The sequence below is a fragment of the Podarcis vaucheri genome, assembly GCF_965113315.1.
Source record: "Podarcis vaucheri genome assembly, chromosome: 2".
NCBI classification, from domain to species: domain Eukaryota; kingdom Metazoa; phylum Chordata; class Lepidosauria; order Squamata; family Lacertidae; genus Podarcis; species Podarcis vaucheri.
Genome location: NC_138760.1, coordinates 24,785,730 through 24,802,181, shown reverse-complemented (window position 1 = coordinate 24,802,181; position 16,452 = coordinate 24,785,730). Strand labels below are relative to the sequence as shown.

The 16,452-nt window shown below is 46.8% G+C and overlaps 1 protein-coding gene across 7 annotated transcripts in view; it reads right to left on the bottom strand.

Moving 5' to 3' along the window:
- ITGA7 (integrin subunit alpha 7) overlaps positions 1-16,452 on the bottom strand; it is a 96,909-nt gene that overhangs the window by 35,508 nt on the left and 44,949 nt on the right. For 6 of the 7 annotated variants that reach the window (XM_082212395.1, XM_082212397.1, XM_082212398.1 and 3 more), the window contains 4 exons: positions 6,388-6,515; positions 4,429-4,508; positions 2,309-2,564; positions 1,165-1,287 (listed from right to left, as the gene is read on the bottom strand). In XM_082212395.1, the coding sequence (XP_082068521.1) occupies positions 1,165-1,287; positions 2,309-2,564; positions 4,429-4,508; positions 6,388-6,515 (587 nt within the window). Of the gene's footprint in view, positions 1-613; positions 734-1,164; positions 1,288-2,308; positions 2,565-4,428; positions 4,509-6,387; positions 6,516-16,452 lie in introns of all 7 variants that reach the window. The other variant, XM_082212396.1, reaches the window with a different exon arrangement.

Sequence of the window (16,452 nt, the reverse complement as noted above, 5' to 3'; positions counted from 1 at the left end):
GAACTTAAAACCAACAAATAAATGAAATGCAAGACATAGGTTTAAAAAATCAAAATCAACAAAAACCCAAAATCTTAAACACAGAGTAAAATAGAATTCAGGGAGTAGGGAAAAGATCTATGATGTAAAAATGCCCAGCTAAATAGACCTGGCACTGAAAAGCTTATAATGTTGGTGCCGGAATGCCTTCTTAAGAAGGGCTTTCCAAGTATTAGGGTGCACCTGCAGAAAAGGCCCATGGCAAAAAGTCAATTTAATACCTAAGATACTAATGATAACGCATATAGAGACTAACTGCACCTAGATGTCAGTTATTATAAAGCCACTTACCCAGAACCGCTTCTCCTAAATCTGTCACAGCTGCCTAAATTACTTGACTATTGCTAAATCAGAACCTGTAGCTCTCTGCTCTACCCCACTCCACTCATGTATTGGTGGGGGGGGGGGGTTGGGGGGGAGGGGTTGTTGGGGCTGACAAAACACAACAGAAAGGGGGAAACAACATAGACTAGCAGGGGGAAAAAGAGAAATGCTAAAGAAGAAGAGGGATTTCCGGGGAGAAAGGGCGAGAGGCAGAAATCACAGGAGACGGGCACACCAACACCTTACAAACCTAAGAAACTATTGTGGGCCACATCTCCAACACTCCCGGGAACCCGTTCGCTGGGCTCTGGCGTTTTATAGACCAGCTGGTCAGGGTCTGAGCTATCAATGTTTGTCACAAACAATATCCCTGCAAGGCCAACGGAAGGAAAGAGAGAGAGAGAAGAGAGAGAGGTTAGCAGTATGAGAAACCCTTGGAACCCAGGCAGGCAAGCATCACAGAGCGCTGGGCAGGAGTCGGGCAGACTTAGCAGGGCCTGGGTCGCACCTGGTGGGATTTTTTTTTCCCCAGCACTGCCTTGTCTCTGAGCCACCAGTGTCAGCAACTAGCAAATCAGTTTAGCCAGGTTTGCCCTAAGGTCAGGAGAATGAAATGTCTGCTCATTGAGAATGCCACAAGTAAGGGTTCTCGTTATTATTTTTCATGGTTGTATTTATGGCTAGTCTTGAAGCCAGAAGCCCCTTTCCAGATGTTGTTTGTTAGCCTCATCAACACCCTGCCCTGCGGGTGGCCTGTCCAATTGCTCTGTGATGCTTCGCCTGCCGGGCGCAACCCCGTACCAAGGTAGCTGTTGGCAGGCAAGGGGATGAGCGAGGGGTCCTGGTCCTTCTCTCCCCCGGCTTCATACGGCCCGTCGTCGTAGTAACTCAAATTCAAGCCACTCAGCTCTGCCCGTATGGTCCCTGCCAAACCAAACACCTGTTAGTGATTGGCGGGAGGGGGGAGGAAGAGGTTGGGTTGAGGATCCACGGCCTCACAGCACAGTACAACAGCAACGCGTGGGTGAATTGCACATTGCACTTTTCCCAGCTGTCTCCATTGAGACTCGGAAGCCATACCTGGTTCATCCACCGGGTCCATATGGGGGGGTGTGGGTTCACAACCCAGCAGGTACTCAGAACTGGAACGCTCATTGGGCTGTTCCAAGTGGCAAAGAGATGGCAGGGGTGCGTGATGGGCATGCCCATCGGTGATTCACGTGGTTCTGACACCCCTGTCTACTAGGCAATCAAAGGTCAGAACTGCCATGCATCCCATTAGCATTTCCTTGGAGGAGGTGTAAATCATCAGCAATGCTGACCACCACAAGGGGGGGTGCTGATCAAGGTGGGAGCACCCACTGACTCTTCCATCTGGCACAGAGGTGCAGTACTGGTCATGTTGGATAAGGGCCTTAGCTTAAGGTTACCAGACGTCCCCATTTCCTGGGGACGGTCCCCGGATTTACAAATCAGTCCCCATACAAAATCAATTGAAGTTGAAAAGTGCCCCCGGATTCATTGAAAAAAATCTCGTAACCTCACCTTAGCTCAATGACAGAGCACATGCGGGAAGTCCTGATTTCACTCCTGGCATCCTCGGGGGGAGGGGGGAGGAATTCTGCCTGAAATCCTGGGGAGCAGCTGCAGTGCAGACAATACTGAGCAGAATGAACCAGAGGTCTGACCAGGCAGCTCCCTGTGCTTGGTAAAGAAGGCACATTCCCAAGGAAATGGAAATGGCCAGGAGGATGCCCTCTGGCCATGCTCCATTCTCTAATTTTAGGGGAAGCAACAGGACCTTCACCAACTGGCCCACTGGAGGCTGTCATAGCCTCCAAAGCCAGGACAGTTGGTTTGCATAATGCTGACAGATGTCGGGTCACAGCTATGTTATTTAACGCTCCCCACGCTCCCTGGGCCAGGCATATGTGTGCCAGCTTACCCTTCCAGTTGTAGGTACCAGGCGCCCCAAAGAGGATATAATGCCTATCTGCAGTGAAGCCGGTCGCCACCCCTTGCTGGCAGAAGCCAAAGCGGTCGTGTCCCTGGGGCCGCCCTTCGCAGAATTTCCACTCGCCGCCATCCAGTTCGTCAGAGACTTGCAGCCCCTCGCTGAGCATGTAGCAGCGGCCGATTACGTCCCTCGTCTCCAGAGATTCGTTTACCCGGTTACGTGCTTCGTACAAGTGGGCACAGGTCTGGGATACATGGGAAGGGAAATGACATGGAAAAGTGGGTTAGGGGGGAAAAATCTGCTGCCTTCTGGCATTCCTGCACAGAACTGCATGGTTATATCAAACATTTAACCTAGGAAGCTATTTACGTGGCTTAATTGCTCCCTTATGGTATCTAAGCAGAAGGTATTTAAATGTCCCGATATGGAAGACCATATGACAACATTTACTCCAAGTTAAGTCAGTTCTTGGGTAACAAGGCTTACTGAGGACACACACATAAACAGGTGGAAGGGGAATAGTCCAGGGTGAGAAACCGATAATGCTGTTAGAAGATTCCAAAAAGCAGGAAAGCATAATCAATGAGTTGTGCTTTCTCTTCCCAAGGTCCTTCAGAAAGAAGGCCCAGCTCTTAGTTTGCACAACTTCCCTCCACAATGAAAAGTATCCATGTATATATGGGGTTGACAATTTCAAGTTTATTGTCATAAACACAGAGAGAATACAATAAAAATGATAGATGTGGACATATGGCAGGCCATGTCGGCAGTGCTGTTTAAAAAGTAAAAAAAAAAAAAAAATCCCTGCACTCAGAAAGCAATCATGTCAGTAATAAGGGTTGGCCTAACCTATTCCCTAACACACTAGCTTTCCATGTGCACAAAGAACTTAGTGTGTGCTTTCTCTGATGGTGCAAATTGGCTCAGACACAGACCATGTTCACGAATTGTTATTTCAGATCAACAAAGTTGTTATTTCAGATCAAAAGACCCTTAATACATCCTGACTTCTGGGCTGTTCCCAAGTGACACAGGTGTACAGAAGTGTGTGTTCCTCTTTACAAAACAGCAAACACACCACTAGAATGATTTATTCATGTGGATGTTATCAGAGTTGAGCCTTCCCCAACTATACACCCCTTCCCAGGGTGTTTCAATTACAAGACACAGAAAAGCTGAACTTTCTATCCAGGAAGCAGAGCAGATACCTAGGAGAGCCTCACAGAACTCCACTGAATGTGATCCTCTTAACGGGGGTGTGAAATACAGGAACACCTTTCTGAATAACCCCACCTACCAAATGACCTAGAATTGGTTTCCACTGCTAATGTGAACGGGGGCTGGATGATATACAGTATCAATATGATAATCCAAAACTGGTTTAGAGCTCATATCCTACTATGGGCTTCGTAATTTTTGACCTGGCAATATATCGCAAATCATGATGCACGTTTGTGTGTGCTAGGCAAAAATCATGATGTGGGAAAAGCCCTGAAGCCAGCCAATTATTTCAGACATCACGATGTTATCAGTATATTGCGATGTTCATCAGGTGATATATCGCGATGTTAACAACCAGATATCGCCCAGCCCTAATATGGACACAAAAGCAGCAAGGGGGGGGGGCTCTTCTTAACCTCACCTTATCCCATCTGTCCTCAGCTCATCTGAAATCTGTCTCCTTTTATATCCCTCCACCCACTTGCCACTATAATCTGCTAAACTCGTGGTTCCCAACATGGGGCAATCTGGTTTTTAAGGGGGGGGGGGCAATTCGAGAATGAGTTATTAACAGTGAGTGGCCTTTTAGGCTTCCTCCATGTGAATAGGAGTTCACTTTTTGAATAATAAGAATTTTATGTCACTGGGGGCGGGGCGGAGATCAGGATTTTAGAGGTGCTTAGGTGGGGCATGGCCAAAAAAAGAATGGGAATCACTGCACTAAACTGTCCCTCCCCCCTCCCCAAAGAAAAACCCTGAGGGAAGAGCAAGGAGCTCCTTCTGCTGCTATATATAACACAGAGGACAGCAGCCTATACTCTGAAATCCAGACCCAAACAGGTTAACAGAATGACCACCCACCCATCCATCCATCCATGGCCACTGACCACAATCTTGCCGCCGGGGCCCTGGCTCTTGACGGTGACTCCCAGCCATTGGTTCTCCTTGCTCTCCTTCTTCAGGTCAACTGCAAGGTGTGGAGGAGATGGAGAGGAGATATCAATCTCAACTTAGGGAGAGGATTCAAGCTCCTCCCTCCATTATGCAGGACAGGATATGGAGCATTTGCTCCTCTCCTAATACGTTGGGACGGGAAATAACCTCAACCAATCCGGTGGCCAATGAGGGCCAGACTACTTGTGTCTTGGGAGATCCACAAATGGGCCTCTTGAGCTAAAATTAGAAGTACGGTGCCTGATTTGCATAAAGCAGCCATGAGCCTTGGAGGGAAAATATTCAGGTGTCAATCCGGGCCCTGCCATATTCAGCAGTTCTGGTAAGTTGAACGTACTCAATAGAGCAGCCGTAATGAATTTGTGTTGGTGCACTGGCCAGGATTTTACACAGCGCGCATGGGCCTTGACAGGATCTCTCAATTAAGAGCAGGTACAATGCAAGTAGTTCTGTGTTTCTCTCTGAAGCTCCATGGAGGCAATTTGGGCTGGAGCTGCAGCATGAGATCTCCCTCACATAGTACTGTTGCTCCCGTCCACCTAATGCACACACACCTCCAGTCACTTTTAAGAAATCTGGCAGATTTAATTGCAGACCTCCCGTATCACATGTAGTTTGGTCCTAAGGAGTAGAATACTCTGGTAAGCATGTTTGTAACAATGTGGTAGAAACCCAGAAAAAGGTGTTACACTGGCAGCAATAATTCTATGCTGGAATACCAAGGTGTCCAATCCAATCCAGTGTCCATAGGAATTCTCATCATTGCACTCTAAGAAGAACTGAATTGATCCAGATAAGATTTAGGAACCATAATCCAGACTAGCCTTAGTACATCTTATGCTAAATTTCTGGAGGTCAAGGTGCCGGGGCAAGCTTGTGAGAACAGGGTATTGTTACATAATGGTAAAGGAAATTGAATCAATATGCCCTCAGTCACTCAACCAATTCTTATTTAACATGTTCAGAGTGTGAGCAGGTGACTGAAAAGCAGGTTGCAGGTTTACACTGTGGAAAATCCAGGCAGGATCAAATTAAGCCACGCACAGGATGCAGGAAATGGTATCAGTATAGCTGAAGGAACGCCTCCACCCCCATCGCTCAGCCCAGACACTGAGGTCCTCCTCCGAGGGTCTTCTGCTGGTTCCCTCACTGCGAGAAGCAAAGGTACAGGGAACCAGGCAGAGGGCCTTCTTGGCAGTGGTGCCCTCCCTGTGGAATGCCCTCTCTTCAGATGTCAAGGAGATAAAGAATTACAAAACTTTCAGAAGACATCTGAAGGCAGCCCTGTATTGGGAGGTTTTTAATGCTTGATGTTTTATGTCAGGGACGTAATGATCTACCCAAGTTTTGGCGGGTTCAGGTCAAAGTTATTGTTGAACTTTTTCTAGGGAGGAATGTCCTGGTTTTTTTTGGGGGGGGGGGGGGTTCAGAGCAAAGTTGATGAGCTTTTTTTAGGGGAGGGTAAACCCATTGGGGGGGGCAGGGCAAAGGAAAAAATGAATTAAACTGCTCACCAAGGGATCACTTATGAAACAGCCGGTCTCGCAGCAAGACCTCCGTCTTTCGTACTGCCGATCTAGAGGGCAGGGCGAGGGAGCGGGGCCAGATGGAGGAGCCAGCGATCAATCGTGATCTACCAAAACCTCCCAGGGTTCGACCAGTAGATCGCGATCGACCTGTTGGACATCCCTGTTTTATGTTTTCAGATATGTTGGGAGCTGCCCAGAGTGTCTGGAGAAACCCAGCTTGATGGGTGGAGTATAAATAAAATCATCGTCATCATGCCCAACTCCAATTCCAAACTGACTCCAGTTTAATCACCCTGATCCAAATCAGACACTGAATGACACCATATGACAGCCTTGGGTGTTTTCACAGTGCTGCTCACTTACCTCCCTCATCGATGGGCACTCGTTGGCAGTCATTAATCTCATGGGTCAAGGGACAGGCATACAAGCCGCCAGTCCTGCTGGCCTTTTGACCCGGCAAAGCAGCCGCCTGTGGCGCTCCCACCAGCAACCTGAAAGAAATGGAGCAGAGCATTAGCGGGACTGAGAAAGAGAGCTGCGAGAGTGTGACAGGGGTCCCTGGGGTGGTGGGGGCGGCAATTAGAAGCATGCTCTGATCCCTGGTCCCACTGCAACTGGGCAGCTTTGGGATGCTGAGGGCTAAGACAGGTTAAAAGATAGGGGGGTCCTAAGCACATTCTACCCCACCCCCTATCTCAGAAGCACAGACTGCAGTTTCTCTTCTGCCTGTATTTACATACAAAGGAAAATGCCAAAGGCTTGTGTACCGATACACACACTTTCCCTTACATCAGTCCTTAAAATCACGTGCTGGACAAAAACTAACTTGTCTCATGTTGGCAACCAAACAACGAAACCAATGGCGAGTCCATGTCCTGGGTGGAGATTGCTTTTCCAGCTTTCTTCCCGCCTGGCAAAAGTCTGTCTCTGGCTGCTGGGTTCTGAAAATTATTTCAGAAGGTTACCTAATAGACTTCTTTTCAGTTTGTCCCTTCCCCACTACCAAAAAACCAACTTTGTCGTCAAGCCATTTAGTCTTCGATTCATCATCTTCTTTCCGTGGGAGCTATAGTTCCAGTTCCTTCACACCAGCGTCTTTGTGGTCTCTATTCCATCTTCTTCATTGTTCCCGTCACTGGTTTCATTATCTGGTTGTCTCATGAGCTATCCTTGACTCCACACAGAGGTGGTTAACCAATTTCAGTTTGAGGGCCACCTTCAGGCCGGGCAGCCCTCCAGGGGCCACAGGCGCATGAGCGGTCATGGCCAAAGTGATTGTGCTCATTTATGCATGAACACAAGAGATATGCACCACTCCTACACACTCACGGCATATGCAAAGCCACACATGCAGCATACATTATTTACCACACGTGCAGGTCACACAACACAGAGAAAGACCAGTGTCTGAGACCCTAGAGCAGGGGTAGTCAACCTTTTTAGACCTACCGTCCACTAATGCATCTTTCTTGATGGTAAAATTTTCTTACCGCCCACCAGTGCTCGATGGAAGGAGGATTCAGCTTGCGCCGTAGAACCCCCCCTACTGCCAACCTAGAATCCTGAAAAGCCCACTAGTGGGCAATAGGGACCAGTTGACAACCCCTGCTTTAGAGGACTGCTGCCACTCAGTGTAGAGACCCAAAGGTTCTCAAACTGTGGTCCACAGAGCCCTGGTGGTCTCTGAGCTCCATTTTGGTGATTCACATAGAGCTCACAGTTTCTGTCTATAACTAGCCATGAACTTGATTTTTCTCTCTAACAACAGAAACAGAGGCCTTTTTGACTAGGGCCAGATTGATCAAACAGGCCAATAAAGCCCCAGACTAAGGGCCTGTAATTTTCACAGAGTGCTTGTGCAATTTAAGAGCCCATCCAGACATCCTTTTTATTGTGCCTTTATGATGATTTGTGTGCTGATGGTGCTGACTTCCTTCTGTTTGTGAGTTGTTTTAAACTGCTTTTAACATTGTGTTTTAATTGCTGTAACCTGTACTGGAGCTTTAGGGTGAAGGCGAGGTAGTAATAATAATAATAATAATAATAATATGTTAATAATGTTAATAATGTTAATAATGTTAATAATGTTAATAATGTTAATAATAATAATATTAATAATAATAAAACAGGCATGCTATATGAAGGACAGGCAGCCTTGAATAAAAGCATGGGAGGTTTGACTGGGTGCAGAAAGTGAAGGAAAGCTGACAGTCTTTTGCAGTAATTCAGGGAACAGTTTGCTACTGCAACAAAAAGTGGGTTGAACAAGCATTGGAAAAAGAATAGGGTGATTTGGGCATAAGTGCAGGGGGTGGCTGCACCAGCGTATACCCTCCAACATTTCCCAGATGAAAATAGGAACACCTATTATTACTATTATTATTATTATTATTATTATTATTATTATTATGCCCCTCCCTTCTGACTGGGTTGCCCCAGGCACTGTGGGTGGCTTCCAACATATACAAAAACATAAACAGAGTATTAAAAAAACTTCCCTATCCCTTCAGATGTCTCCCAAAGGTTGTATAGTTACTTATCTCCTTGATTTGGGGGGGGGGGGGTTGCATAACTCCATACCCTCCAACATTTCCCCAATGAAAATATGGGTGTCCTAAGGAAAAGCAGGACATTCTGGGATCAAATCAGAAACCGGGATTGCTTCCGGGACTTGAGAGGGTCAGCCAGCATAGGGATGATATATAGGAGAAAGCACCAATGAACGAAACAAAGAGGGATAAAAAGCGCTGGGGGGCCAGATTTCTGCTGAGCCGGCTAAGGCTGTCTGCCTCTTTTCCATTACGCACTGTGCCTCAGTGACCTTGAGCATCCCACCCCTCCCCACGACATTAAGGGGCTTAATGAAAACGCCAATTAGTTAAAAGGGGAAATGAAATCAAATTCCACCACAGGCAGTTTTTGTGGGGAGTGAGAAGGGTGGAGGGGAGGTGGTGAGCAGAGGGGGAGACCTTTCAATCCCTTCCTCCAGCAAGGAGAGGCGGCGGCAGCAGCGCACTCCTCAGAAACCATGCGCCTCTCAGACCACAACATTTGCATCCATCACCTGTTCCTGGATCTCCACTGCAGCTGTCGCGCCCTCCCTCCCTCCAGCTCTTGAAACACTTTATGAACAGGGACATGAAGCGATTTCGACCAGCCCACAAACTGTTTCACAGTTGCCTTAAGGGACAAGGGCAGCCTCTCTCTCTCTCTCTCTCTCTCTCTCAGCTCTCTCTCATAGTCCAATATCAAAACAGATTAAAGAGAAAGCTCCCAGGCTGAACTATATCCTGAGGCTTCCCTACACCAGTCAGTTTTGTGTGGCTGTTTTATGTACCGTATTTTTCGCTCTATAACACGAAACAGACCATAACACGCACATAGTTTTTTAACAAGAAAACAAGAAAAAAAATATTCTAGAGATAGTGGCTATATGATTTTTGTGGTTCATGCTGTGGCCACAGACATGTGATCTGACAGTGAGTTTGGAGTAGCCCAATGCAAAAATCCTGAGGATCCATGTGGATCCATGCTTTGTAACCACGGAGGAGGGAAGGAAGGGGAACCATGGATCCTCTGCTCATGACTGCAGCAGATCCCACCCGCAGGCATTCACTCCATAACACGCACAGACATTTCCCCTTACTTTCTAGGAGGAAAAAAGTGAGTGTTATGGTGCAAAAAATATGGTATTTACTCAGTTGCACACTTGCTTTGGAAGCACATACACTGGCTTTGAAAATGAAAACTCAAGGCGGCTTACCGTAATAAAATACCTAACAATGCATAAAGCGAAAAATGGCAGTACCACAAACAAACAAAAATTCCGATCATAATGAAACTGTATTTTACATAATCAAAGCAAAAATTAGTACAAATGGCAAACAGTTTGTAGCATGAGACAGACCCTGCTTCCTGCCCAGAAAAGTGTGATGCAACACAATCTTAAGGGGAAAGGCTGTAGCTCCGTGGTGGAACACATGATTCCCTTGCACAAGGTTCTGGGTTCAATTCTTAACATCTCCAAACAGGGCTGGGAAGCAATCACCAGACACATACTCAAGACTTAACCATTGAGTATTTTCCCGGTAGCCTCAGGAGACAAGGGTAAGCAGGCTGGCAGAGAAGGGAGAGGGTGCCCTGTCTCTCTGTGCTCAGCACAGAAACCAAGCCGCCAGAGGAGGGAAGTTGCCTCTTCTGTGCCCTGCAGAGAAATGGAGTGGCCTGGTCCTCTGCCAGCTCCCAACTCCAGCTGGACAGTTTTTTAAAAATCAGGCTAGTAACTTTCGGATACTTGGTCTAAGAGCTGCAGAACAGGAGAACAGATTTCAGTCAGTACTTATCAAGGAACACATCAAAATCTGAACCCCTGGAGAAGAAAGGTCCGATACATTTCTTTATTTCGGGTGAGGGGGAACATGATGTTGTTGGACAACAACTCCAAGCAGCCCTGGCCATTGACTGGGCTTGCTGGGGCTGATGGGAGTTGGAGTCCAACAACATCTGGATGGTCACAGGTTCCCCACCCTTGCTTAGCCTGGTGCTTCTGTGAAACCTTGGAATCCCTTTTCCAGAATTTCCTGACTCTTTCAGACCAACTTTGAAGATGTAGCATAGATCTCTCTCTCTCCTCCCCTTGCTGCCGTAGAAAGTGGCATACAGTGGTACCTCGGGTTAAGTACTTAATCCATTCCGGAGGTCCGTACTTAACCTGAAACTGTTCTTAACCTGAAGCACCACTTTAGCTAATGGGGCCTCCTGCTGCTGCCGTGCTGCCGGAGCCCGATTTCTGTTCTCATCCTGAAGCAAAGTTCTTAACCTGAAGCACTATTTCTGGGTTAGTGGAGCCTGTAACCTGAAGCATATGTAACCTGAAGCGTATGTAACCTGAAGTACCACTGTATTCACTGTAGTAGCCCATATAATCCATCCACACCCTGCCGTGGTCTACAAGCTCCAGTGTGCATGCCACTGTTTTAGAGGCCCAAACTTTTCCAAACCCTTGTGAATGTCAGCTCCTTTGGGGAATGAAGCTTTTAAAGCACTCTCCTTTCTCCCCACATCCAACATCCTGCTTCCCCTCCTCTCAGGGACCTAGAGGCTCTTCCCACTGGATTGTCATGGCTTCTGGACAGAGATTTTTCCATTAACATGGCCAAACAAGTGGGTTGCAACAGTTGGTGGGGGGGATATGCTTTCATAAATGATTTCCCCCAAGAGAGCCAAAGCAGAATGTCAGATTCAACTGACTGTGCTTACCAGGAAAGGGTCTTATGAGAAGAGGGGTGGTTTGAAGGGGGAAATCTAGCACAGGAATGCTTTAATATGGCAAAAGTTGTGGGCAATTATGGGTACGGTGTCCATTTCCCCTTTTCTCTTGGATCAAGGCATCTGCCTACGCACCATGGCCAATACAACAATTTAGTATGCTGAGCAGCTGCGAGCTTTGTTATGGTGCTGTGTTATGACTGCAGAAGCCCCATCCAATGTTAGCTGCTGCCAGCTTTCCTGGCTACAGGGCACAAGGAAAGCTGGATGCAGGGCTCATCAGCACCTGCCAGTCCACATATATGACCTTTCTCCCCTACTTGCGCAGATTCCCTCTTGCCAAATGCAAAGCAATAAAAACCCTCATGATTAATGCCCCTCAGAATGAAGTGGTGAAGATGAATCTACACTTAAGGATGGAGATGGAGGGCTAAGAATGATGGCCAGGGCTGTCAGCTTGGTAAAGATGCCAGGAGGGTGGAATGGGAAATTGCATCTGGAACAGAATATGGGTAGCTGAGAATTTCAGGGTGTGTGTTTTTTAATAAAGAAAAATAGTTCCTGGCCATTACTCTAGACAGCTATTGCACAATACCAAATTAGGTGGATCAGTTCTCTGACCTTACATCTAGGAAGCCTAGATTTTCAGTCCTCCACAACATTCATCCATATACATTAATACATTCAAAGGGCATAAATGCATGATAATTGCCACAATTACAGAAGTTTTCAAGAAGTCACAGAGGGAAGCTTTCATTATGCCATAAAAAGGCACAAACAGCTATGCATTCCCCTGCTCAATTGTGCACACACAAAACAGAAGAGGACACAAAAGTGCGAACAATCCTAAAGTTGTTCTCTGCCGGTGCTGGAATGAGAAAAAACCCACACAGGGTGCTTTGATGGATTGGTAATCCACCACAGGGACACAGAGGAGAAGTGAGATCCTGATACACGCAAGTTTACACGGGTTAACTTGAGAGCTTTTGAAGTGAAGAAATGAAAGAGGGAATCGTTTTAGTACAGCAAACTACAAATTTATAACTTCCTTCAAAACACACACACACATCACAACACAAATAGTTTTCAAAACCTAGGCCTTCAGAAGGGAAGGGTAACTTCCATAGGGATATATGGGAAGTTGCCAGAGAAGTGCTAACTGCGCCCTGATTCCCCCACAGCAGAGACTGTCTCTGAAAGCTTAACCTTTAGCTTTATGCTACCAGCGTGAATATGTAGAATGTTTCTTTAAAACTCCATAGTTAGTAAGGGGGTGGTATGTCTTCTCTACCCAATGACAGGATGGTGCATCCTGGCTATCAGTGGCATAGCGTGGGGGGTGCAGGGGGGGCCGGCCGCACCAGGCGCAACATCTGGGGGTTAGGGTTAGGGGGCGCAAATCCACGTGTTAGGGGGCGCAAATTACTTGCCTTGCCCCGGGTGCTGACAACCCACGCTACGCCACTGCTGGCTATTAGAGGAGAGGGAAGAATCTGCATCTAGAAAAGGGACCTGTTACAAATAAAACTGAGCAGAAAATCCCTTGATCTTGCACTTTTCCCCAGATATAGAATCTGGTGGAGAGCAGAAGCAGCCTGGCTTTCTAAAGATCTGCTTCTAATATCCTGGGGAAGGGGGATATGGGTGCCTTTCTACCAGCCGTCTTGAAACTTTATCCATAGCTTTGGGCACAGGGACCCCTCTGTAAGTGGCTCTGTTTTGGCCTGGCAAGGGACACAGCAGCAACGATACTTCAGGCACTGATCTGGAACTAATGACAAACTAGTTGGGGGCTGCGTTCGTAATGAAGGAGGAATGATGTCTGGTGAGCACAGCTGCGGCAATGCCAGGAACTGGCATGTACAATAAATAAGCTGCCTCTGAGTAATTAATCAAGATAAGATGAGCCACCGAGAGGAGAGGGGAAAGATGGTGGGGTCAGGATGAAAGCTTCCTCTTCCCTGATCTTCCCTAGCTAAACGCACCCTCTGATCTGAGCTACATCCGTGCTGCAGAAAATTCAGCAAAGTCCCAGGGGAGTTTTAACCATAGCCTGTGAAGAACTCACTCTGACCCCAGAAGCCGCTCTAGATTGAATCCAGAGTGAGTTGGGCTACGTGGCCCATATGGTTGGGTGTCCAGGAAAGAGATTTCCACCCGAAGAGTAACGAGACACAGGGCGTGTATACAGCGCATAGGGACGTGAGTGGTGCTGTGGTCTAAACCACTGAGCCTCTTGGCCTTGCCGATCAGAAGGTCAGCCGTTCGAATCCGCATGACAGGGTGAGCTCCTGTTGCTCTGCCCCAGCTCCTGCCAACCTAGCAGTTGGAAAGCATGCTAGCGCAAGTAGATAAATAGGTACCGCTGCGGCAGGAAGGTAAACGGCACTTCCGTGTGCTCTGGCTTCTGTCACGGCGTCCCATTGTGCCAGAAGCGGTTTAGTCATGCTGGGCACATGACCCGGAAAGCTGTCTGTGGACAAATGTTGGCTCTCTTGGCCTGAAAGTGAGATGAGAGCCGCAACCCCATAGTCGCCTTTGACTGAACTTAACTGTCCAGGGGCCATTTACCTTTACCTTTTACCTACACAGTGTGTGATAATGTGCATTCAGTGCTAGATGCAGGCAGATAGGGATTCTGTACACATAACAATGTCCCCAAGTCATCCCTGTCCCACACGGTTGGGTCTATCTAATGCACAGTCTGCAGGTCACCTCCTACTGAAGCAGATCTAATGACTCCATTCCTGCTTTCCTACCAGAGTTTCAGCACAGTAAGCCTGCAACGCGTGCAGGGGTTACATTCCAGATATTGTACCTAAAGCCAAATTTCATAGAGACAAAACACATTGGGTTCAATAGTGGGTAGGATTGCCAAAGTCATTTTTCCTGGAACCTCGCCCCCTTTTAAATTTCATCTCTCTTTTTCTGCCACACACAGAAAGCTGAATGCGCACAGGTTAAATGTGTGTAAATTGAGAGATTAACTGTACACTGAAAAAGTGTGATTTTTTTAAAGTGAGAAAGGATGCAGGGAGCTGTTATGTCATTTCTGCCAGCATTGTGGGGACATGGATAGACTAACTGTGGGGAAGGGACAGTAGGTTGGTGCTACTGGAAGGAATTTTTTTATTGTGGGGAAGGGAGAACAGAATATTGATGAACAGAATATTCACACACACACACACACCCCTGCATGCACACAGACAGTAATAATTCCTACTTTAGGCAAAGAAATCACATGAAGGTATGTACAACTGCAAAGTACTACGTAGAAAAGTACTCTGTGAAAAAACCAAGCTCTATGCATTTCAAACCGTATGTACACAGCAACAATGGAACCAAGTGGTCACTTTCAAGTATCCACAGCAACAGAACAAGCTAGGAGCAACCCTGAACAATCATGTAGCTTCCTGGAAGAGTCCAAGAAAAAAGGGGGAGCAGTGCCCTCTAACCACAAGGAATTACTGCAGAACAGAGGTTAAAAGGAAACATATCCTAAAAGCAAGCTCTCCCCCCCCCCGCTACTCCTTGACCATATCCCTAAACAGGCTGTTAATTAGAAGGTATTTTCTCAGCAGAGAGGGTGGATACTGAGGCCATAACAATTGTGCAGCTGTTGAGTTTTCTGCACATGCATTCACACCACCATTTCAGTTGGGTTGCAACCACTACAATTTGCTTTTTTCATGAGGTCCTGCAGTCTTGCGGTGCAACCAGATAGCAATAGATACAGCTCATTCTCAGAAGCTGTTGGAAAATGGGTAAAGCCTGAGTGCGTCATATCGTAAATGGAAAAACCACTCACTCCTCGGTTCAACACAGGCAACTCTAAATACACACAAAAGGGACGTTTGGGTTGACTTCAAGTCAGAAAACAACAGGTGTGGAAATCTGTCCGTGCATAAATGTGCCCCGCTACTTTCTTATTTTCCCTGGACTAATTCCACCCAACTTCAACATGCTTAGAAACACACACACATGCAGGGTGGTACATTTTGGCACATGCAAGCTTAGACATTTCCTTGAACAGCTGCGAATGCAATCCCATGGGAAAGTGAATGTGCCTTCACTTGCAAGCACTCGGTGTATCCATCCTAGATAAACCCTTATGCCTGTTCCCCATTGGCTACACACCATCTCCCCAAGAGCCTTCAGATCATGCATATATTAAACACAATGAAAATGTATGTGATGCACTCGAGTATACTGAAGGAGCCTTGGGTTGAAGGGAATCAGCTGGAATAGGTTCTGGGTATTTTCTCATTGTGAAATTGTGGGGCTGGCCGGCTGGAAGGAAAGTCCAAGCTTGCCACTTAAGAGACAGCAGCACTCTCAGGCTCCCCTCCCTGCTGAGTGCCATCCGAAATCCTCTGTTTTTATTCCTCTTTTCTACAGGGTTGTGTGCACACTTGCGCACAAACACAGGAGCACACACACTCTTTAACCACTTCCCCAGGTACGAAAGTATCTACTCAGTCACTATTCTCAGGCACAGTTTCCTTCCTCAATGGTTCCTCCTTTTCCATTACCACGGGGAGCATCTACAGTGTGGCCTCCCCACCCGACAGCCTTTAACAAAACTGGAAAGGTTAAGAGAAAATATTGTCAATTGCACTGGCTCTTCTTCATTTTCTGCTTTTGCTTCTGGCGCATGTATGTGCACACCAATACCAGCATGAATAATAATAATAATAATAATAATAATAATAATAATAATAATAATAATTTATACCCCGCCCATCTGGCTGGGTTTCCCCAGCCACTCTGGGCGGCTTCCAACAAAACACTAAAATACAATAACCTAACGTTAAAAGCTTCCCTAAACAGGGCTGCCTTCAGATGTCTTCTAAAAGTTTGGTACCTTCCATGGAAAGAAGATATCAGTCTGTACCTGTGCAAGTTTCTTGGTGAGGTTGATGGACTTCCATTTCATGCGGCTCAATGTGGTGCCTTCCATGGTAGTTATTTTTGGTAGTTATTTAAAGTTTGGTAGTTATTTAAAGTTTGTTATTTATGGTAGTTATACATGGTAGTTATTTAACGTTTGGTAGTTATTTTTCTCTTTGATATCTGGTGGGAGGGCGTTCCACAGGGCGGATGCCACTACCGAGAAGGCCCTCTGCCTGGTTCCCTGTAACCTCACTTCTCGCAGGGAGG